Source organism: Lycorma delicatula, chromosome 9 (assembly GCF_047948215.1).
Source record: "Lycorma delicatula isolate Av1 chromosome 9, ASM4794821v1, whole genome shotgun sequence".
In the NCBI taxonomy this organism is placed as follows: domain Eukaryota; kingdom Metazoa; phylum Arthropoda; class Insecta; order Hemiptera; family Fulgoridae; genus Lycorma; species Lycorma delicatula.
Window position 1 is genome coordinate 2,495,478 of NC_134463.1, and position 24,178 is coordinate 2,519,655.

A 24,178-nucleotide genomic window follows, 5' to 3' on the forward strand; every position below is an offset into this window, starting at 1 on the left:
TAACGTTTGGGTGCGTGACTCCTTACGAAAAGATCTTCTTCTTTGCTGAGCCAATGGTTACTAGTACTAGTTACCTAAACATGTTACAGGAGTATGCAGTACCACAAATTGAATGTATATTGGTAACCCAACTTTGACTTCCAACAAGATGTTACCACACCACCTCACTGGGGTTTACATGTTAGCGATTACCTACATTAACAATCTCCTCATGTTGTATTGGTCATGATGGACCAATTCCCTGCCACCTTGATCCCCTGACATAACACCACATGATTTCTTTCTTTGGGGGTTTGTCAAAGACAGGGTGTTTGCAATGAAATCTGTCAACATCATGAACTAAAAAGGAAGAAACAAAGGTGTAATTAATGGAATAACACCAGATATTCTTCATAATGTGTGGCGTGAAATTGAATATCATCAAGACATTTTACGCATCTCAAAAGGTCCTCATGTGGAACTTGTTTGAAGTTAATAAGTGTTATAACTAAAACTATTTAAAATGCTTAACAATAAAACAGTAACATAAGTACATTGCTTTGTAATGTTTAACAACTAAAATATTTTGAATAATTTATGATACCTATACATTTCATAATAGTGGTAGCTTAGCGTTATAATAAAATCCTTCTACGTGAAAAAAAATTGTTCAATTTTGTTGCAAATAAATTCAATTTTATTATCCACAAAAATCTATCTGTTAATGATAGTTATCACCATCCATGAAATTTTTAATTGTACGTCTACCGGGAAATTATATTAATTGGTTTTATCCAAATTGAAACTCAGATACTTACAATCCATCCAGTGGAGTTTAGAAATATTGACACAGTATTTTCTAATATTGTATTATTCAATCTTATCACCTGATACAGAAATAATTGTACCAAATGAAATGTGAAAGGGGAAGCCAAGGACTGGTGATCTTTAAAGTGGAATGATTTTCTTTTCAGGTTTCTTACAAAAAAAACAATGAAATTTCAAATATTTGCTTTGTAATTATACTTTAAGCAGATCCTTTGTTTCATAATTCCCAAGTTCTTCATCATTAAATACTGCAGAATTAAATTCTTTGATTGCAAGAAAACTAGGCCTGCTTTTCATAATTGGCTGTTTAAATATTAAAATATCACATTTTGAGCAAGAAACATAAAATGTATCTAAACACCCTCACCCAAAAATAACTAAAATGAAGATATCTGCTTGTGATCTACAAATGTACTGTATATTATTTAACCACAGAGTGAAATATGCTTTTCACTCTGTCATTACTTATCATCCTTTCATTATTTATCAATAATAAATCTATGTTTTTCAGAGTGAAAATAATTATAATCTGGCTAGAGAAAACAAAACTGCATTGATTACTTTATTTTTTAATTAATTACTTTAGAAATTAACAGAAATTTACCTGACAGACCAGTGTAATTAAAACCTTTAGTAATATTATTTAATTCTCTATAAAGCCAAATTGTTTATTAAAATTAACAGTTATAAATATGCCTGGGTTTGAAATGGAAACTTTACGTTAGGAAGAAAGACAATGCAATCAAACTTAAGATGATTTGGAAATACCTGGGAAGTACCAGTAAACCTAATTACAGGAAGTAATCAGTAAACAAGAAGTTGATTTGCCATCAGTTAATATATTTTTGAACCTTAATGATATTTAGTATGTTATTCTATAAAAGGTTTTGATGACTGGAATTAATAATCAGTGTGAATGAAGATATTTGCCTAACAGGTGAAATCAACAATTGATTTGGTTGTAATCTACAAATTCAGATAAACACAAGATAAAATTTTTTACATATGAATATTGCTAGCATTACAAAAACATTAATGAATTTACGAGTTGCTTAAATAATTGAATTACAAGTTTAATAAAATTTTGGTAACTTATGCATACCAATTAATTTTAGTTTAGATGGCTACAAACTAATAAAAAAATGCTGTAAACTTAATAATTATTTTTATCATGGATAATCTAAATTTTGATATTATTCATATGAATTGTTGGGAAGCTTACTCATTAAGCATTAAAATGAAGTTTGATAATAGTGAATCATTACAAATCACAGCGATTTATGAATCACCTTATGTAAATACATTTCTTGATATTTTATTTGATACTTCAGAAAAGTTACCCAGGAATAAGAGTTTACTCCTGCTGGCGATGTTAACATTGATAATATGGCAAGCAATCCTTTAATTTATGAATATATATTGTTATGAGCAAAAATGGACAACAATCACATGTAAATAGTTACATGAGGGTTATTGAAAAAGTGGAAATTTGTGGTTCACTATTTTTTTTTAAATATTTAGGAAAAAAATTTAATTATAAAATGGGAAATATCTTAAAACTAATTCAATTTTAACATGGGGATATGATAATAATCACAAGACAAAATGTACTAAAAAAAAAAAATATAAATTCATTACAGTAGTTCTGAACTCAAGAAAATTGGTAACTGTCTAGTTGTAAAGATGATTTTGTGGTTTATTTACCGACATCTTAGTCTCCAAATTATCAAATTATACTGAACTTTTGAAAGAGCTACTCAAGCTACCCCATAAAAAAAGATACCTAAAACCCAAAATTACAAAATTTTATTATAAACTCAATTATTTATATTTAGTTATAAAATGTTTAATAAACTAAAAACAAGCCCTTCACTACAAAATTTAAAAATGAATATAAAGATTACAGACATTTAATAAATGCAATTATCAGTAAAACAAAGAAGCAATTATAAGAGTAAAACTGATGAATTTGAAAATAAGAGTGGTAAGTGGAGTACTACGTACACAAAATTATAATGATAAAGACAAATAATATTAAAATTAACACTAATATATATTTTTTCTAAACACAGGCAAAAACCTTTCTCAACAGACCTTTATTAGGATTTAGAGCATGGTGTTGCCAATCAGTAACTCATGTCTGATGGTAAAAAATCTCTTATTCTTTAATTCTGTCTGTTTCTCTAATGTGGAAGGAATTATTCTAAGTTTAAAAAATAACGGAAATCTGGGATTGGATGGTTAAACAAATAGGTTTCCATTTTTTCTGTAATAAATAGATGCTTTTTGAAAAGCACTTAGATGACAGGTAGCTTGTTGTATATATTAAAAATAGTGAATATAAAACCAATTTTTCAAACTGGTAGCCCAATTCATGAAAATTATACATCATTCACACTAAATTCATGGAAAAATCAACTAATTACATTTTTACATTACCATATCACAAAAAGTAACCAGTTCGGTTTTCTAAATAAAAAAGTACATTAGACACTTTTATTTTATTTTTAAAGACTTTTGTTTTATTTTCAAAGACTATTGTGCCTTAAACAAAGATGAATTTTATTAGACAAAAACAGAAACTAAGATGATAAACATTAGCAACTTTTCTCAATTTGGAAAAAGCATTGTAACATTTTTCCCTTTGAGAAATTATTCAAAGAGAGAAAAGCATAGAATCAGAAAGTTAGCAATGTATCTTCTCAGAGACCATCTTGAAGATCAAACTCAAATTCTAACGATGGGTTTGGAATCAAGTGAATTCACCATAACACCTCATGGACTGCCACAAAGAACTATGTTATCCCTGATCTTTTATTTATTATTTATTATAAGTGAATGATATGTTTAAGTTGAATTTTGAATAAATTATTTTTCCAAGAATCTTGGGAATCCGTGTTTGAGATAGCTAAAACAGTTTCTGTGCAATAAAAAAAATGACTGCTCATTAAATTAAAAAATTATTTAAGCTTAAACACAACAAAACCAGAGTATATAAGTTCTACACATAAAAAAAAAATTGCACACCAATTGTATGTGCAATTATCTGGGAACTGATGAATGTAGAGTGAAATAGTAAGTAATAAAAAATATCTGTGTAATAAAAAATATCTGTATAATAATGGATAAAAATCTTACATGGGAGACTAATATTTCTTATATATCTAAAAAATTAAAATTCATGGTGTAAAAATCCAACTGAACTTTTAACTGTTTGGGAACTGATGGATGGAGATGTGTGGTAATTGGAAGAGTGAAAATTGAAAACTATTTTAAGCATAAGGTGAGTTTGGGACTGTTTATAACAGCAAATATAGTATCCTGAACTCAACTACATGTTGAATTCATCATTTAGTATTAATTGTGGTAGTAGACAGCTAATTTATGCAGTTCCCCAAGCAGTTTAATATTATCCCTTTTAATTTAATAGAAAAAAATAATGCCATAAAAATCATACAACGGGACTGAAAAACTGGATAATTAAATTTTGCTTAATATTGTTTTTGATTTCTGTTCTTTACTCTCTCACATCTTCTTTTTCTAGTGTAAAATCCATTTTATGCTACTGTTACTGCTTGCTTTTGTTCAAATGATAGTTGTTAGTATTAATTTGTTTATTAGTATTAAGTATTCACTATCATCATTGTTATTAATTGTTCATAACTGATAACCATTTTTTTAATATACTTAATCTTTTAATGTAATAATCTTCTGCTGCCTTACATCAATCTATTTCTTATAATAGATTATCATAACATGATAGACTGAATTCTGATTTTATATCATACTAATAATTAATTTAATTGAATCTGATTTGATTTAATATTTTATGATGTAAGAGTACACTTATTTTAAATTCTGCTACTCCAACTAGTGAGCAAATTTTTAATTTAAGTTAGTATAACTATTTATAAAAACAGTTTAATATCTATTATTTTTATTTATTGGAACAAAAAAAAAATTCAGAATGCGAGATTTCTGGGTATTTTTAAGAATAGTGGACAAATATTACCAGATTTCACTTTCTTAATTTGAGAAAGTGAAATCTGGTAATATTGTTAACAATGAGATCATACACATTTCAGTTCATGCCAAAAAATATACTTTTAGAAGAAACCTAAACTTACATTAAAGTACATCTTAATTCAATGGTAACAGTGATTACACACCTTGTGATACAACTATTCTGACTGTTAAACTGTTATGGTCAGCAGTAATTACTCAATTTATTTTTAGACAGCCATCATAAGTCAAATAATAATGTAATTTTAAGAGAGTGAAATAAAATTATTTAAAAACATGATTTCAGGTTACCCAAGATGCATGATATTTTTTGGTCTATTGAATAAAACACTTAAACATAAGTTATTTCTTGATTGTAAATAAATAACACTGGAAAATGTTTGCGGTGGATAAGTATTCTCTTATAAGTGATTACTTAATTTGTAAGTAATCTAAATATTAATGGAATACATGTGTGATTTCAGAACATAAACAAACATGTTTAGTTATAGTCGTAGCTATAATTCTTTTAGGACAAAGGATTTTATTTAATCATTTGACATGTTTTTGAATGAGGAAGAATTGCCTGCAGAATTGCCTGACGAGTACTAGTTGTGGATGATTTTTATTCGCAAAACTTTTAAAAGATCGTGCTGTTGTTTCAATAAATCTATGATCCCGGCAATTGTACATGCTAAAGTAAAGGCATGGGTAGAAATAAAACATGAATCTGCCAGAAGTTTGGAGAAAAATTATACTGTTAGAAGGTTAAAAAACTTCTTAATAATATGTAGACAAATGTAGAGCGGAAAACAGACAAAATACTACAGGAAACAAGATTAAACTTCTTCAATGGGAAAAAGCATTTCTGGAAATGTTAAATTATGAAAAAAGTTTGTTTTTCCAGATAATTGCAGGAGTCTGTGATAGTGCCATATGTGATCCACAAATTTCATTAAAAAAATCTAATGTGGACACCACATGACTTCTTTGTACACCTATTAAATTACACATTTTTTGCTGCACTTCATTTAAACTTATTTCATTTGAAAGTGAGATACGATCCTCCAATTCTTTAATAAGGTGGACAGTTACACAATTGCATAATGGTGGACACATTTTTTGTGGTGTCTGTATCAGCATTTTATATTAGTTTATATATTAATTTTTTTTAACATTGTTCAAGTAGTTACGTGGTGTAAGTGAAAACGTGTCAGATCCATAATCATGCATATATTGGTTGAATCCAACTTCAGATACATATATTTTTTTAACGTTTTTCTCAATTTAAGTATATTAATTTATTAATAATTATTAACCTCTGTAAAAATTTTTGAATTAAAATGAAAAATACATAAAATTTTATTTCATTAATATCTTTGGATATTTATATTTTTACTGTTATTATTGAAAATTATTATTTACTGTAAAAATTTGTTTACAATCAGATTAATAATTATTAATAATCAATATAATTAAATTAAAAAAAAAGGAGATGAAGTCAGATTCAAATCACATGCCTTCCCCTTGTAAGATCCAAATGTTTCATTAATTAAAATTTTATTTGGCTATTTGGCTCTGGAATTAATGAAAATAAGTACCACTTATGATATATTGTTGAAAAGCTCTCAGTGAGGGCTTACTGCAGTTAAAAAGCTCAAAATCCAATTTTTTGGTTCTTTGGGACACTTTTGGTCCAGTTGAGTTCAATCAAAAGGAGAGGTGCACATCTAAGATGTTACAACAGTCCTAAATCCAAAATTTCAACATCCTGCGGCTAATTGTTTTTGAGTTATGTGATAAATGCACACATACGTACATACATATGTACAGATGTCATGCCAAAACTAGTCAAAATGGATTCGAGGATGTCAAAATGGATATTTCTGTTATCTGAAAACCGAAATTCACAATCACAATACTTCCTTTACTTTGCATAATAAAGTAAAAAGAGTGCTGAACTAAATTTAGGTAACTAAACAAAACAAATACAGGAAAAAATGAAAGAATCAGGGATAATTAGCTTTTAAGTACCTGCAAAGAGGTAATATTCATCAATTTTCTAAGGAACATGTACTGAATTGAAGAATGTAATTTAAATTTGGTGACGATTTTAAAATGTAAAGCTTAAAATGCAAGATAAGAATCTTCCTATGTGATAATAATATCAAAGTATATTTAATAATGCAACTATTCAACCAATTGAAAATTTAATAGTTAATCTAAGCTGCAATAAGTTTTTACATAATCTTATTTGAACTGAATTCTTGTCTAATAATTATAACTGATTACTGTATGTCAGCATTTCTGAATCTTTCAATATTTGTAACCCAATTTTTTAATTATAACTTTATCACGCACCCCTTCTCATGCAATAATAAGTATATTGAATGTTTTGATGGTAACACTACACTACAATCTTAATAACAAACTTTACAAATTACCATGAATAAGTAAATTAATTGATATTTGGCAACACTGATCAGCTGCATTGACAAAACCAGAATTGATGCCTCTGTATATTATGTCCACAATATCGGACAATCTCATGGCTTTGCGAGAAGTTGCGATTTATCTTGAACATTCTGAAACATGTGCGTAAACATGTATAAATGTTACACCTCATTTGATTGCAGTCAGTTCAGTTGAGTTGACCCTTCTATTGATATTGAATCTATCAAGAATGTGTATGTTGTAATTGTGTGTTAATTGCAATTCACGTTATTAAATATTCACGGCATTAGATTTATTCAGAACCGTGGATAAATTTTTAAGTGGGCGTACGCGAGCATTAAACGATAGTGAAGCATCAACAAGTGTTCAGACGACTGGTTCTGAAAATAAAATCAAGAAAATATTCTCAAAAATACTTAAATTTTGGGTTTACCAGTACTGAAGTAAATGAAGAAGAAAGGCCCTTATGTGTCATTTGCTCAAAATTTTGACAGCAGACAACATGAAACTTAATACATTTAAACATTTGCAAATGCTTCACAGTGAGTACATTAACAAACCCCAAAAATTCTTTGAATTAAAATTAAATTCATATGAAAAGTAAACATCATTTTAAAAAAAAAAAACTTTGTGAATGAAAAAGCTTTACTTGCCTCTTACAAAATTTCATATAAAGTAGACAGATATAAAAAGCCTCACACCATTGGTGAAGAGCTTATTTTGTCAGCTGCAATTGAGATTGTAGAAATTATGTTTGGAGATAATTTTGCCAAACAATTGCAGTCTACACCTCTATCAAATGATACCGCTGCCCTTCGAATTGGTGATATACCTGATAATGTACATCAGCTTTTCAGAAGTTGTGTGATAATTGTTTTCAATTCAGCTTGATGAGGCAACAGATAGCAATAAAGATACTCATTTCATTGCCTATGTTCAATTCTGTGATGGTATGTCAGCAGTAGAACTACTTTTCTGTAAACCAAAAGCAACAGAACTTAAAACAACAGCACTCCCATTATTTGCTATCTTAATCATTTTATAAATTGGGCAAACATAGAGTGGAAAAGTTGCATCAGAATGTACACCGATGGTGCCTGTTAAATGTCTGGAAGATTCCAAAGTACACAAGCACTTGTGAAATAAAAATCTCCACAGTGTGTCTGAACACATTGCATGATTAACAGAAAAGCTCTTGCTTCCAAAGAAATGAGTTCTGGTCTAAATATTGTGATAACGATGGTTGTAACCGTAGTAAATTATATAAAAATGAAACCGCTAAAATCAAGAATATTATCTGCACTTTGTGAAGACACGGGCGCAATACAGCTTGACCTCAAAGGGAAAGACATCCGCCACGTGACCGATCCAGTCACCACACCACCACCTCCATACCTAGCCTTTAGGGACTTTACCGAAGGTTGTCTTCAACAAGTCTTGAGACTTCTTGCAGTCTGGCCTCAGTCACTATGCCACTGATATGTGTGATATTCCCATCAGTGTACTAAATCTAAATGGATCCAACAGGCATTACTCTTCAAGTCTTAACCCAGATAAGGCTGAATTAATTTTTTTGAAAATTTTTTAATTTTTTGGATAATAGTTTCTAATAGTGTTAATATGCGACTGGTTTTCTTGGCATTTCTCCTGCCACCACCCCATTCGGTCGCCCTAAAGCATAAGACCAAATGTTTGTGCCACAAATGGCTACTGAGCCTCGAAACAATTTAGCGACCAGTGCCCTAAATAGCTCCTACAGCTTATCTAACAACATGAGTAGACTAAATGCGGTGCCATACACCACAGCTTACATGTCCCAACTGCTCATTAGTCATATATTTACTAAAATGGGTAGGCGCACCCCGTCAACTACTAAAAATATAAATTAAAATTTACTTTGTCTAGACATCTCGATTCCCCCCCGAGGGGAGAAGAACCCACCTCGTAGCGTGTCCGGTCGCTACACCACCCCCTCCGTTCCTAGCCAGCAGTGGCTTTAACGGAGGACTTTGTCTAGACAGCAATTTGTTGCGATGCCTAGATTGCTGAATGCCAGCAAGTACCTGTCCACCATATTAAAGCGCTTGGAACCTTAATGGTGGTCAGCCATATATTTCTAGGTTAGCTTTCGACAGCAGTGCGATAGGAGTCTACCCTTAGGTAAACTACTGATGTCGGTTGAACATAGCAACTGCATCAAGAAACTCCCACATGGTCCAACAATGCAGCTCTCACCACTCGCCACTTGTGACCAATTTCCCCGTTGACCTCTAAGTTCCAGGGAGGCCCAGTCTCTGGCCCCTCCAAGATCAGGGCAGTCAAACATCAGGTGTTCATTTGACTGGACCTCTCTGCAGATGCACAGTTCATCAGCTGCCAAATGGAACCGAAACAGATATTGGTTCAAGTTAGTGTGGTTGGTGAGCACCCGGGCACTCGTTGCCCTTAAAAAATGAGCTCGAGGCAAACCATCCCCCCAAATCCTGTATAAACTTATATAAGGATCTTCCCTTAGTTGTGATGTCCCATTCCAGCTGCCATGCTTCCATCACGAGGCTATGCAGCTCTTCTGCAGGCGGGAGATGGGCAACTGAAAGAAATTTAGATCCGGTGCGGCACCATTCCGCTCCAGTACTAGCCCAGCTAGAAAACATATCCCAAATACCTTGGCCTCCCGGCCTCTTCGCAATCTCCACATGACTGCCTGAAGTTTCACCACTAAATCGATAGGTAGGGCATTTCCCAATACAATGGTAGCCTCATATGAGGTTGTTTTAAAAACACCAGTGCATACAATTAGGGCTCTGCACTGGGCAACACTTAAATTTAAATTTTAAACAAGTGCTCTATTCATATCCAACCTATGCGCCCAAACGGATGCCACGTAAGAGGTCATGTTTTTGAAGAAACCTCGGTACACCATGTATATTTGATGGCCAGACATCCCATAGTCTTTCCGAGCAATCCTTCTAAGTATATGTATCACCGAGACAGCATCCACCGCTACTTGCGTAACGTGGTTGCTAAACAGCAACCTCTTCAAACAAAATATCTAGGTACTTACGAACTCTCACTTGGTTGATTACACAGCCTTTATACTTAATATGAGCGTTTCGACTGTATGATTATTTGTCTGCACCCTTGAGATGCATAAACTTTGTCTTGGGCACAGAAATCTTTAAAATTTGAATGTGCAACCAGCCCTCTGCGGTTGACAAGGCCGCTTGTGCTTGATCTTCCAGCTGTGGTCAGGAATTACCATGAACTAAAGGAGACAGTCATCGGCAAAAGCCTGGCCTGTGACTCCTTCTGAGAATCTTAATCCCAGGTTCCACAGCAGGGGATCTGCAGGCTTCCCCTGGTAACAGATTTTTCCACAGCTACATACACATCTTTAAACAGAGCCGTACGGTTAGACAAATAGTCACGCACTACAGCCTGCAGGGCGTTCCAACTCATAGAGGACAAAACTCCACACAAGGAAGGAAATGCTACAAAAATTGCCAAACATATTTACAGTCGGCACTTTCCACCTCAGCAAGAGTATTTAAGATGCAAACCTCAACGCCAACCCCTTTCGTAAAGCCATACTGGCCTCAATTTATAAAACAGTTCAACTCAGTGCTTTCCCAGAGCAATTCCACAACCAGCCTTTCAAGCAACTTGCTGATTACCGGCAAGAGGCTGATGGGCCAATAACTGCCGACTTCATTAGGATCCTTTCCTGGTTTTAAAAGCACCCTTACCAAAACCACTTTTTAACAAGTCGGGAAGCAGCCCCGGCTAAGGCAACCCACCCTACGCCAGGGAAGGGCGTAGCCCCTGCCCTAATGCCAACCACTGCTTCACCCTCCAAAGTATCTGGAAACAGAGTATCCAGGAACGCTTGGTAAGTCGCCACAGATGTTAAAGTATGGTCACGACCACCAAAGCTGCATCGAACACTGGACTGCACGTGCAGTGGGTTAATATGTCGTGCTAATATATGTCATATATGTGTAATATATGTATGTGCTAATATATAATATATGTCAAATTATAATTTTAAAAATATTGCCCATCCTTCCAGAAGTGTTGCAGCCTAATATACCAGCATTATACACATTATTTCCATTCTTTTGACACATACAATAAACATGTTTAAAATTTTTACACCCTGCAATATGAAAACATGAAGTTTTGGCACAAACACACAATAAAATATAGTGCAATGGGTTTACAATAAAAATTCACATAAATACTTTTAAATCTATTTTTAATTTTAAACACTATGTAACAAGTTTACATTTTGTTATGAAAATTGTTTTGGTTTTATTTTAAACAGTAGCCCATGAAACACAACACATGGAGTGCTACAATACACTTTATGCACTGCGTGATACACTTTTTCTTGCACTGCCAGCATTATAATTGTTTCTTTTGCCTTCCACCTACCACATAATGCTCCATTCCATCGTATCTAGACTCCACTTTTGACGTATGAGATAGTGTCTCTTCGAGACACAATTTGTCGATTTGATTTGAGTATTACAGTGGTGACTTGTTGATGAAATGCTAGGTGGTCTAATATTCCACCATCTTACCTATATAATTGCCAGGAATTGTGTTCTGCAACAACAATCAGGTGTGCAATTATTGGAAAGAGAAATGCTTTGATCAGCTTCGTCAATGCCACCCGTGTGTAAATTGTTATTATGGATTACACATGGCTGTGAAACTGAAATTCGTTTTATCTGTTGTTGAGAGTAACATGCAACCTGACGAATGGGATGTACACTGTCAAAATTATTTACCACACAAACTGTGCTGTTATCATTCCATACAGTGACAAGTACATTGGTGGAGTCGTTTGATCAATAATGATAAGTCCTCTTGGCTCTTTCTTTTAGTTCAACACAGGAAAGTCTGAAAAACTTTGCTCGGCAAGACAGGCCCAAGGGAGTCGCTAATAATTAATAAACTTGTTTTTAATTTAATATTGATAAGTTAATTATTATTAAATACACTGCAGTTCTGATACAATCCTATTTATAAGCGTATTACATTGGTGTAATTGTGTATTTTACTTTTTATTACATCAGAATGTGTTTTGTTTTGCTATCCTTTCAGTAAACTAATAAATTTCTTTAATATTTTCTTTTCGATATGCTTGTGCCCTCCATTTGGTGTTATCATGACCCGCTAGGGAGACGCGTCCCACAAGTTAAAAAAACACTGCTGTATGTATTGAACTTGCAATGTAGTCACAAATGTTTTATAGACTCTTACATCAGGGGCACTGATGATTTATGAGTCATTGAAAAGTAGCTCAAAATCATAAACAGGTGAAAGGAAACATTTGTAAGCATTAATGGATTACATTTACAAATAAAAAAACCTATTCATGTTTTATAACTTGAATGTAAGTTCCTCTAAAGGATATCTGGTAAACAGTTTATGGTTTAGCCGGATACATCTACATGCCCAATAACTCTGGGAACATGTAAGGTTGTATCATTAAGACTTATTCTAGGGTGGCTCTTTTCACCTGGAAGAAAGCAATTTTTGTTGCAACATATATATTAAGTTGATCAAAGTAAAATTATTGATCAATAAGTTGCTGCTCACATCTGAATAAAATATTCTAACTTCTCAAGGCATTGTAGGTGGGATAGATGAGTTCCTAGAGAGGCTTACCTCTGGAGTATCAGCTGATTTGCGATGACGAGTTAACCACTTAGAGCAGCCCGGTGGGCTATCAGCATAGCCTAACGCTCATTTCCCTCACTAACCTCGTTTAATAAACATTAAATATACAACTTATTAATAATACAAGTGATATTTAAAACTAAACATTACATGGTGTTAAATAGTGATATTTAAAATGGTAATGAATTAATAGAAAAGAACTAGTGAATGTCACCATACATTTCTGGTGAAAAATACAGCTATTTATGTACTCCAATAATTATACCTATTACAGTATAGTAACACCAAGTAAATATGAATTAATTACATAAATATTTGATATACTACAGTTAAACTCTTCAATGGCAATTAATCTATCAGTTCATATAAGTCAAATCAACCTTCTTATATCATTTGAATCCATTTGAAACTGACTCAATGCAATTTATTCCAATGGATATTCCACAATGTTTTTTTTTTAAATTTGCCAGTTTAAAAATTAATAAATTTATATTACTGTTACTAACATTATTAAATTATATATAAAAAATTTCTAACATCATTCTGAAAGAAAAAGAACTAGCAGTTACAATATACACTTATAGTTACTCTAAACAAAAACTTATGTCATTAGTATAATTAAAAATATCAATCAAAAATAGAACAATTATCATGAAGCAATATGAAAAGTATTACTGTATCTTCAATACAGCAATACTTAAAAAATATCGTATTTTTTTTAAAAAAGACTGTCTAAAATCATCTTTTAACAAATTTTTTTTGTTACAAAAAAAAATTAATATAAAAGATAAATTCAACTAATACTACAATAACATTAAACTAAATTGGAAAAATTAAAAGGTTAGATTAAACTGAAATGAAATTCATGCTCTGAATCTGAAACATCAGCAATGATGTCTAATGTGTACAGATTTCTTAGCAACTTCCTAATTGGATTTTACCTAGTACGATATTAAATTCTACTATAACTTAACTGCAATAACAGCCCCAACATTTGTTTTGTATTATATTTGTATTGCTATCTTTTATCAATGGATATAAATATAAATTAAACCTGTATAAATCCCTTTATTATTTTATAAAAATATTAAGTTTCTAACAGTAGAGTGTCTCTATTAGATTATGTGATACTACTGTCTTTTAAGTAGCTATGACTTTTACTTATTTTAAAAGTGATGATGAAATACCTGATTATTATTAAGTATTTCTAAATTTTGTTGAATCCACAAATCAATATATTAGATATTGCAAAACCACTGTAGGTGAAACCTGAATTTCCATCCACAAGAATGCTAATAAAAATATTATACTTTTTCAAAAAATGTAAATAAAATAATAAATTAAAAGTATTTTACCTTAAGAATAAAGATGGAATATTATAACGGTAGGAAGATAAGGGAAAATAAAAATAATGAGGTTATGATAGGTGAATGTATAATACTTCAAATAGTTGGGAAACAGAATAAGAAGTAAAAATTAAGGGCTATTAATTAATTATAAAAAATATGGTTATAAAAAAAAAATACAACCCATAAAATAAAATATTCAATTTAATATATTAAAATCAAGCTGAAATCTGTGCAACAGCTCTATGAAATCAACTGATATACTACAGGATACAGTTTAATTCTCAGCTTGGGTTTAGCATTTATCTGAGCAATGTAATTTACCTCATTTATAGATAAATACAAGAGATGAAGGAATGATCATATAAATAATTTTACTCCATACCAATCATTCCATCAACTAAGATGGAATAATCGACATTCAGGATCCAACATTTATTTTAAATAGATAAATAGAGATGCAATATAATTAAAAATAATAGTTCACACTAGAATTTTAATACCAGAACCTTAATGTTCTTTTTAACCTGCATAAATAACAGATAATATCAATTAATTGTTAACTAATTAAACAAACGTGTCTAACGTAATTTAACATTTAAAAAACCTCGTTCTATATACAAGACCTTGCTCAACCTTGTTCAAGATTCTGAAAAAACCTTATTCATTGCCTAATATTTCTGTTTAAAATTCTCTGATCTAATTACAATGATTTTATAAAACATAATAAATCAATACTGGTTCTTTTAACATCACCTTCAGTATATAATAAAATGTTTTCACTATTAGATTAGTTTTCTCCACTCGGTGCAACTTGGTATAAAAGTCTGAAAAATAAAACCCAGTTATTTATTTTTTTTAGAAACAACTTGATGCCGAATTATAATTTCATAATGATAGATGAAAAATAGGAAGCCTGACCAGGATTCAAATCCAGAACTTATATAAAAGATATTTTTAACCGCTCTAAGAGAAAGTAAGTATTTTTAATGTATATATCTAATAATAAATTAATTTTTAAAAACAATCCTACCTAATTCATAATAAACAAAATTAATAAACTGCATTCCTTATGATTTTGTGAATTCTACAACAGATGAAATATTTTAGAGAAAGCATGTAAGGAAGTAAGAACAAAATATTTAACGTCTAAGCAACATCTAATAAACCAGTTTCAATAGTTCACTAAGTTAACCCATTTCTTCACAATATTGCGTAAACACAACAATACAAAATTATGTATATAATCTTTTTCTGTGATTTGTCACCTTTAATTTGTTTTGTGATATTAATCCTAAAGTATATAGAAATTTTATTGATATGTTTCTATTTTTATTTTTATGTATCTAAATTATGTATCTTTTTTCTTTTATTTGAAGAGGACTTGAAGAGAAAACTACAGAATTTCCTGTCATGCGGCTATTTATAAATAAAATATAATTAATAAATTAATGACATTTTTGAGATGCTACTTTCAGAGTTGTTAGGTATTGTAGAACAACAGACCATAAGAGGATTTAGTTTATCCTATGCAAATCAACTATCATTGTTTATAAACCCTTTAAAAAACAAATTAACATAACATATATATATATATATATATATAAAAAATATTACAGCATATTTTAACATTACCTTGTATTATATTAGAGTGCTATATTCAGTTTTCTTTTATTTTGAGATTTAATTTTTCTGTATAATTCAACAATATGATTCCTTTCCTGTTCTTGTTTTTGCCTTTGTAATGGTGATATAGAACTATACTTATTCTTTTTATTATTATTACCTAGCATTTTTTCAAGTAATAGATCACCTTTTGCACCAGGCTAAAACCAAAATAGAAAAAAATAAACACTTAAAAAATGTAAGATTCTATCAATTAAGACATATACAATTAAATTAATATAATTTAATTAGCTCCCCGTTGCAGCTTCACCCATGTTATATGATTACTTGCATTTCCCATAGCAATCAATATTTTTATTTCATATTTTTTTGTCAAGTAACCGGGGACGTGCAGCCAATCTTACATACAGTAATGGTGGCAGTGGCTGTGTTAGCAGAGCCACAGCGCCATATAGATTCACACTTCTTAAAAGAATTGGAATTAAAAATAATCATAAATGATTTTTAAATAATTATCTGAAGAATATTTGCAAGCCCAAATCTACTGATTATCTCGTTTACATTTTAATTTTAACCTTTGAAACTTGGAATTTAAAAAAAATCTAGAAATTGGTTTTTAGCTATTGTTAATTATTCAGTCCAAACCCAGCTCACAATCACAAGACACAAATCACAGTTCACAATTTGTTATTTTAATTCATGAAAAGTTTGTCTTTAACCGCCAAATTAATATATATATATTAAGTTTTTAAACATGTTGTCCTGTGTGTTAAATTATAATTAGTGTTTATAAACAACCAGATACACACATATAAAACAAGACTGATCTTACCTTCAATCTAATAAGACCTATTCAAATCCTATAGATTCATCATCAGTTACTACAATAATCATTAGCATTGAGCTACTTCATCAACCAAGTCATGACTGATTAAAATTATTGGTCAGGCCAATAATAATTATTTCATTATTGGTCAGGTGTTAAAATTCTATTATACAGGCCTACCAATTTAAACACATCATCCTGCTCAAAATTTACCTGGTGGTTTATTAAATTGAAATTTTTATATTTATAAATATATTATTTAAAAATTATGATAGAAAATATATTTTATACAATTATATAAACAAAAACACAAATAAAATAATGAATGTTTATAATAAAGAACAGTATAACACCGATCGAGAGCCGTTTGAATCTCAGGGTTACAGAATTTACAAAGGAATCCCCGGGAAACGTGTGATGAAGAATTGCCCACAGTTCGGAACAGGATTTGCAATCAATCTTAAAATAATTGACTCAGTCGTAGAATTTAAGTCTTACTCCCCTAGGATTTCAACCTTAACCCTAAAATCAGCCAATAAATTCTACACCATAATAAATGTCCATGCTCCCACCAATGACAAAAACAATCTTAAAAAAGATAGAGAAGAGATGGACAAATTCTGGGAACTTCTTGACCAAACTGCAAACAACATAAATAAGACCCACACAAAGATTTTAATAGGGGACTTTAATGCCCAACTTGGTAAAGAACGAAGATATCGTGATATTATCGGAAAATGGCCTGCCCAAAAGAAAACTAACAAGAACGGCCAAAGACTTGTCGAATTTTGCAGAAACCATAATATGATCTCAAAATCCACCTATTTTATGAGAAAACCAAACAAATTGAAGACTTGGAAACACCCAGATTGGAAAAAAGGAGAATGGCAACTGGATCATGTTTGCATCCTCAACTGTGACGACCCCCCAGAGCTTTTTGAGATTGACACTGAAACTCCAGTTAAAACTTCACCGGTAAATATCAACCCGCCAACAATTCAAGAAGTTCTCGCAGGCTTAAATGAAATAAAAAACTACAAAGCAAGCGGAGAAGACCAGCTTTTCGCAGAACTCTGGAAACACTCATCAGTTTATTCAGTCAAAACTTCCCTACATCTATGCCTCGTGAAAATATGGAACGAAGAAAAACTTCCAGAACACTGGACCACAGCCCTCATCCATCCATTACATAAAAAAGGGGATAAAACTAATCCGGAAAACTACAGAGGCATATCTCTCCTGGATTGCACATACAAAATCCTGTCGAGAATCATATACAACCGATGCAAAGACCAACTTGAACTGGAACTTGGGGAATACCAAGGGGGATTTAGGCCATGGAGAGGTTGCCCGGAACAAATAATATCCCTAAAACTTATGATGGACTTATATAAAAGACGGAAAAAACAACTAATAATCACCTTCGTCGACTTTAAAAGGGCCTATGATTGTATACACCGACCATCCATGCTGAATATTCTGAGAAACCTGGGCCTTCACCCTAAACTCGTAAACATGATAAAATTAACTTTAACCAATACCCAGTCCAGAGTGAAATTCAGAGGTGAACTCTCTCAACCCTTCTACATAAAAACTGGATTGAGGCAAGGAGACGGCCTCTCACCACTCCTTTTTAACTGCGCCCTCGAATTTGTCATGAGAAAATGGTATGAAATAAATCCCAAAAATATAAAAATGGGTACTAAGAAAAACTCCATCACACTAAATTGCCTAGGATTTGCAGATGACCTCGCTCTTTTAGCAAATAATATTCAAGAAGCCAAAACACAAATCATGAGCCTTCAAAACCTAGCACAAAAGATAGGGCTTCATATCTCTTTCGAAAAAACTGAACTAATGGCCATAGATCCTCTGGTAATAGAGCACATTACGGTAAACAATCAGAAAATTAAAATAGTAAAACAATTTAAATATCTAGGGGAAATAATAACTTATAATTTAAATGAAAAAGTGACATGGCAAAACAGGACAAATAAAATGATTAAATCCCAAAAATTAACTCGGTCAACATATAACAAAAAATGCCTTTCTACTAAAACAAAACTTAAACATTATAAAACTGTAGTACAGCCAGAAGTCACCTACGGAAGCGAGACCCTTTTCAAAATCACTCAGAAAAACCGAATTGAAAAAATTCTGAAAATAGAGAGGAGAATTGTCAGAACGTGTATCAATAAAAAACACCAAAAAGAAGGCCAATGGTGGATTGTGCCAAATGAGGTGGTGTATCGAGAAATAGAGCCTGTTACTGATACTATGCGGAAAAAAAGAATCTCTTTCTTCGGTCATCTCATAAGGACACCGCAAACAAGACTGTCAAGAAATATCATTGAAAAGCTCTGGTTCCAAAAGCTAGAAGTAGAATGGATCAAAGAAATTAGAGAAGATATGAAAGAATTGGGAATTTCCCTGACTGACCTACAGAATAAAACTGGAAAAATTACAAAGCTAAAAGATAAGAGCATTAGATTTAAATAAAAGACAGACAAACTACAAAATACAACGAAGAGGGTGTTTACGGATGAAGAAAAGAAAGCAAGATCTGAACAGATGAAGAAATACTGGGCAGCTCGAAAGAGTAAAATAACACGCTTTTCTCAGAAAAGATCCAACTAAAATTGACTTAAGTGGTCCCATGTTGGCCGTAAAAGTATAATAATAATAATAATAATAATAATAATAAAGAACAGTATACAACTGCATATCAAACTGTAAATAATATTTTTAAAAAATTCTTTAATTATAATACTAATTATTATATTTTTGATTAATTTAACTTAATTGGCATTTATAAAATTAAATGCAGAAACTGTGATGCTATCTATATACATATATATATATATATATATAAAATTAATAGATAATTTAAAGAAAGATTCTTGGAACATATAAGAGCATTCAAAAATAAAAAGAAAAATTTTTCAAATATGGCAGATCACCTGATTTCAAATGGACATAAAATTACAGATTTAGAAAATAATCTTAAAATATTAGAAATTTATAACGTTAAGAATAACCTGGAGCATTTAGAGAAATATTATATTTACAAATATAAAAATTTCAATTTAATAAACTACCGGGTAAATTTTGAGTAGGATGATCTGTTTAAATTGGTAGGCCTGTATAATAGAATTTTAACATCTAACTAACAATTTTAATCAGTCATGACTTGGTTGATGAAGTAGCTCAATACTAATGATAATTGTTGTATTCAATAACTGAAAATGAATCTGTAGGATTTGAAAAGGCCTAAGGTAAGACTGATCTTGCTTTATATGTGTGTGTCTGGTGGTTTATAAATACCAAATACATACATTTTCTTTATTTTTTAAAAATTTTTTGTGAAGAAATATATCTAAAAAAATTCTCATTTATGCCAAGAAACATGGGTAAAAATTTGGTTGCGACTGATAGCGTACTTTTTTTGTTTATCCCGAACAAATAATGATTTCTTCCTCTTTACACAACAGTATATATTAAATAATAATTACGTTTAATTAAAAACAAGTCAAAGGAAACTGGTATTTGTCCTTAACATTTAAACAAATAGAAATTATTCCTATTCATCAGCAGAATAAACAAAAAATTTGCAACTGATTTAAAAAATAATATAATTTCTTTAATACCAAAAACAGCTAAATTTGATGACAGTGTAAAACAGGTTAGAACTGTTAATTAACTAAGTTTAATTTTGAACAATTAGTCTTAAAAATCAATAATCAAGTCTTTGCAAAAGAAAAAAAATCATCTTTTATTAATAAAAATGAAACAGAGAAGTTAAAATGCACAAAGAAAATTAAGTCCTCTTTTACAAGCAATACTCAAAAAGCAGTTAAGGCATCTTTTTTACTGAGCTTAAGAGTAGCAAGGTGTACAAACGCTTAAAGTGTGATTAAAGCAAGGAAAGCTACCGGGCTGAACAGCATACCCATAGAACTTCTCAAATTGTTTTATAATAACAATTATATGTTTTAATAATACATGTTTATATGTTAATACATGTTACATGTAACTACATTGTTATGTAACATATAATGTTACATAATATGTAACATTGTAACAATGTAACTACATAAACGTATGTAGTTACATTGTTACATGTAACTACATATAATGTTATATACATGTTATATATGTTGTTATATAATAACAATTATATATTCTCATATTTTCAAGAACATAAAGATGACAACATACAATTATTGATAAACCTTTTCAACTTGTTATTCTCAACAAGTGTCATACCAGAGGATTGCCTGGAGACTGTTTTCATTACTATACCCAAAAAACAAAGAATTAAATACTGCAGGGATTATCAACTTATCAGTCTATTGAGTCACACATTGAATGTCTTTCTTTGTGTCACCCACGGCAGAATTAGGAAAAAGTGTTAACAGAGTCTTGACAGTTCGTAGCTTGCTTTTAGAAATGGTCTAAGAACACATTGATGCCCTCTTTGCCTTGAATATACTACTTCAGAGATGTCTTCATGTGCTTTATTGATTATGAGAAGGCATTCAATAAAATTAAACATGATAATCTTGTAGAAGTGCTACAGAACGTAAATACTGACAACAGAAACATACAAATTATTAAGAATTTGTATTGGTAGCAAAGGGCAAAAGTAAGATTTAGAGACAAAACAAATATTAAATGTGATATTCAGTACAATGTAAAATAGGATTGTATTCTCTCGCTTCTACTATTTAATGTGCACTTGAACCAAGTCTTTAAGGAAGGTTTACATGGACCAACATATTGAGATAAGAGTGAATGGAGAAGTTATCATTACAATCTAATTGTAATCATTGGCATATCTATGCCAATGATGACCTTAAGTGATAAACTTGAAGATCTTCAACTTTTGCTGAATCGAGTTAATCAAGAAGAGTTTAAATATTAACTCATCAGAGACTAAGTTCACGGTATTCAGTCATGAACAATACTCTGATGCTAGTCTATATGTCAATGGCCATCAAGTAGAAAGAATTACTTTCTTCAAGCATTTAGGCTGCCTCAACAACAACCAGCTGGATCCTGATAAAAAGGTGAAACAAAGGATAGAGGTAGCCAGAACAAATTTTCTTAGAAGGAAGCCCATTTTTTGCAATAAGAATCTGAATTTGAAGTTTAGACAAAGAATGCCCAAATGTTACATTTGGTCTATGTTTCATTGCTTATGCTGGTGATGGGCTGCTGCTGGTTGAGGGAAACTCACAGAATGAGATAAACTTACAGGCAACCCAGGCATGTAAAGTTTTCAGCTTGTGAAGTCTTCAGCATAATAAAATGGTCTTTAGTCCAGAAAAAAACCACTTTACGATGTTTTTGAAAGGTCGGTTAGCTGATACATGTCAAGCATGAATATTGATGGCCAGCCTTCACAGTAGGTATGTCACTATTCAATAGTATCTGGATATAATCCTTGACAAGAATCTTTGATTCAAGGAGCACCTTCAGTTTGTAACTAAGTAGACAAGTAAGGCTTTCTTTGGCGTTCGTAGAGTCATCCACCCCAACTGGGGGTTGACTTTCCAAACCATGCAGAATCTTTACAAAGGTGGCTGTGAGGCAATAATCTTACACTGTGCCCATCTGGGCTCATCGTGTGTAATTCAAAAGTTATAGGCACACTTTATTATGAGCCTTACATCTTCTGTTAGCAATTGTTGGGGGTTACAGGACTGTCTCGCAAGAGGCAGTCTCTGTTATTGCCAACATGTAACCAATCGACATCCTCCCTACAGAATGTAGCAAGCAAGCATTATATCTCTAAGACAGGCCTTCTTACCCCAGGGCCTATGCGTGAAATTGAAGACCAAGGTTTTGAATCTTGACAGGTGTTAGGTTGAACGAATCTTCTACAGGTCAACGTACCCATGGTTGTTTCCCCAGACGTTACTTGTTTGCAAGCGATTAGGTGAGTTTCCCCTATCAGTATAGAACACAATTTCTGTCAGGACATGGTACCTTTAGAGAAAAATTGGCTAGGTTTGGCATGGTTGACTCGAGCCTTTGCCCGAATTGTAGAGTCGATGACACTGTGGACCACGTCCTTTATGACTGCTCATGGTACAAGGCTGAACATACCAGAGTAGGTAGGAAACTTGAGAAAGTAAATTCTTTTCTGCATCTGTGGATTAATTGGAAAACCCACAGAGAATGGTCAATAGTGGCTGGCTTCCTACGGTTTTAGCCCTGTGAAGACCCCCTCAGCTGAGGGGGTCTGATCATGTAGAGTAGTACCCCAAGTGGCTAGGGTCCCGTCTCAGCGCTTGATTGGCCAAAGGTAGGCGTACCTGGCATCGAGCCTCGGATAGTTTTGGTGAAGATAATGTGTAGTGATTATGATCAGCAGGGAAGTATCCACACTATCAAGAATGAATCGATTTGTTGTTAATGTGATAACCCTGCGATGGAGCTGTACTGGGAGGCGTACATCTGTCCTCAACTTCCTGGCACACCAGAGCAGGGCAATAGTAAATGTCATTCAGGACTCTGCAATAGAGCTACATAGGAGGCAGTAGTTCTGTCCTCAACTCCCTGGTGGACCAAACCAGAAGTCCACTGATTTATTCATTGTATACTTATTTAAACTACGGAAAAAATTAGGTCTAAATTACTATTATTGCGATCAAAAAATTTTATGTAGTATGTTAGATGAAAAGTGTCAGATTACTGGAGGTGTCGGACTAAAGGATGTCGAATTATCAATCTTTAAAAAATAAAAATTAGTGTATACATATATATATTTTTATAATTAAAGTAAAAATTTAGTTGACATAATTTAAAATTAGATGACACAAAAGATGTGTCACAATATTTACTATTTGTAATTTAATATACAATCAGAAGTCAAAGAACTGCACTGCTGATCACTATTTAATGGTTAACTTCAATTTGCATAAGAAAAGATAAGTAAATAATAATTACACATATTTACTCATAAGAATCCAGTCAACTTACCTTTTTAATTTTATTAGCATTTTTTGGTCTAACCGTGATTTGAGGAGGCTGATGAACAACTTCACCAAATTTAATGACATCATGAAATTGAATTTTCTCTCCATTTTCTAAAACACTTTCTTGTTTTTTCTGCAAAGCTTTCATTTTCCTCCTCTGTTTACTATTTAATGCAATATTATCACTGGCATCACCTGTCATTCAAGATAAAAACAAGAAAAAAACAAAAAAAGCACTGTATTACCAAGGAACGTTTAGAAATATGGAAGAATTTAATTTATTATTCAACAGAAAGACTTAGTTAATGCATTAATAATGCTTTAAAAAAGAATCAAAAAGGCAGAATAGGAAATTTAATTCAATATACATGAACATGTATTATACATGTTCATGTATAATATACAATTTCAATATAATATAATATTTCAATACAATATAATATAAT

General features: G+C 31.6%; 1 protein-coding gene across 5 annotated transcripts in view; it reads right to left on the reverse strand.

Moving 5' to 3' along the window:
• LOC142329927 (coiled-coil domain-containing protein 137-like) overlaps positions 1-24,178 on the reverse strand; it is a 45,278-nt gene that overhangs the window by 5,647 nt on the left and 15,453 nt on the right. The window contains exons 5-8 of one of the 5 annotated variants that reach the window (XR_012757624.1): positions 23,737-23,927; positions 15,933-16,123; positions 15,054-15,124; positions 11,502-11,871 (exon numbers count right to left, since the gene is read on the reverse strand). Coding sequence is in view for 4 of the 5 variants with exons in the window: in XM_075374887.1 (XP_075231002.1) it covers positions 15,944-16,123; positions 23,737-23,927 (371 nt within the window). In the remaining variant the exon portion in view is untranslated. Of the gene's footprint in view, positions 1-7,990; positions 8,239-11,501; positions 11,872-14,483; positions 15,125-15,932; positions 16,124-23,736; positions 23,928-24,178 lie in introns of those variants that run through there. The other 4 variants (XM_075374888.1, XM_075374886.1, XM_075374885.1 and 1 more) reach the window with 4 other exon arrangements.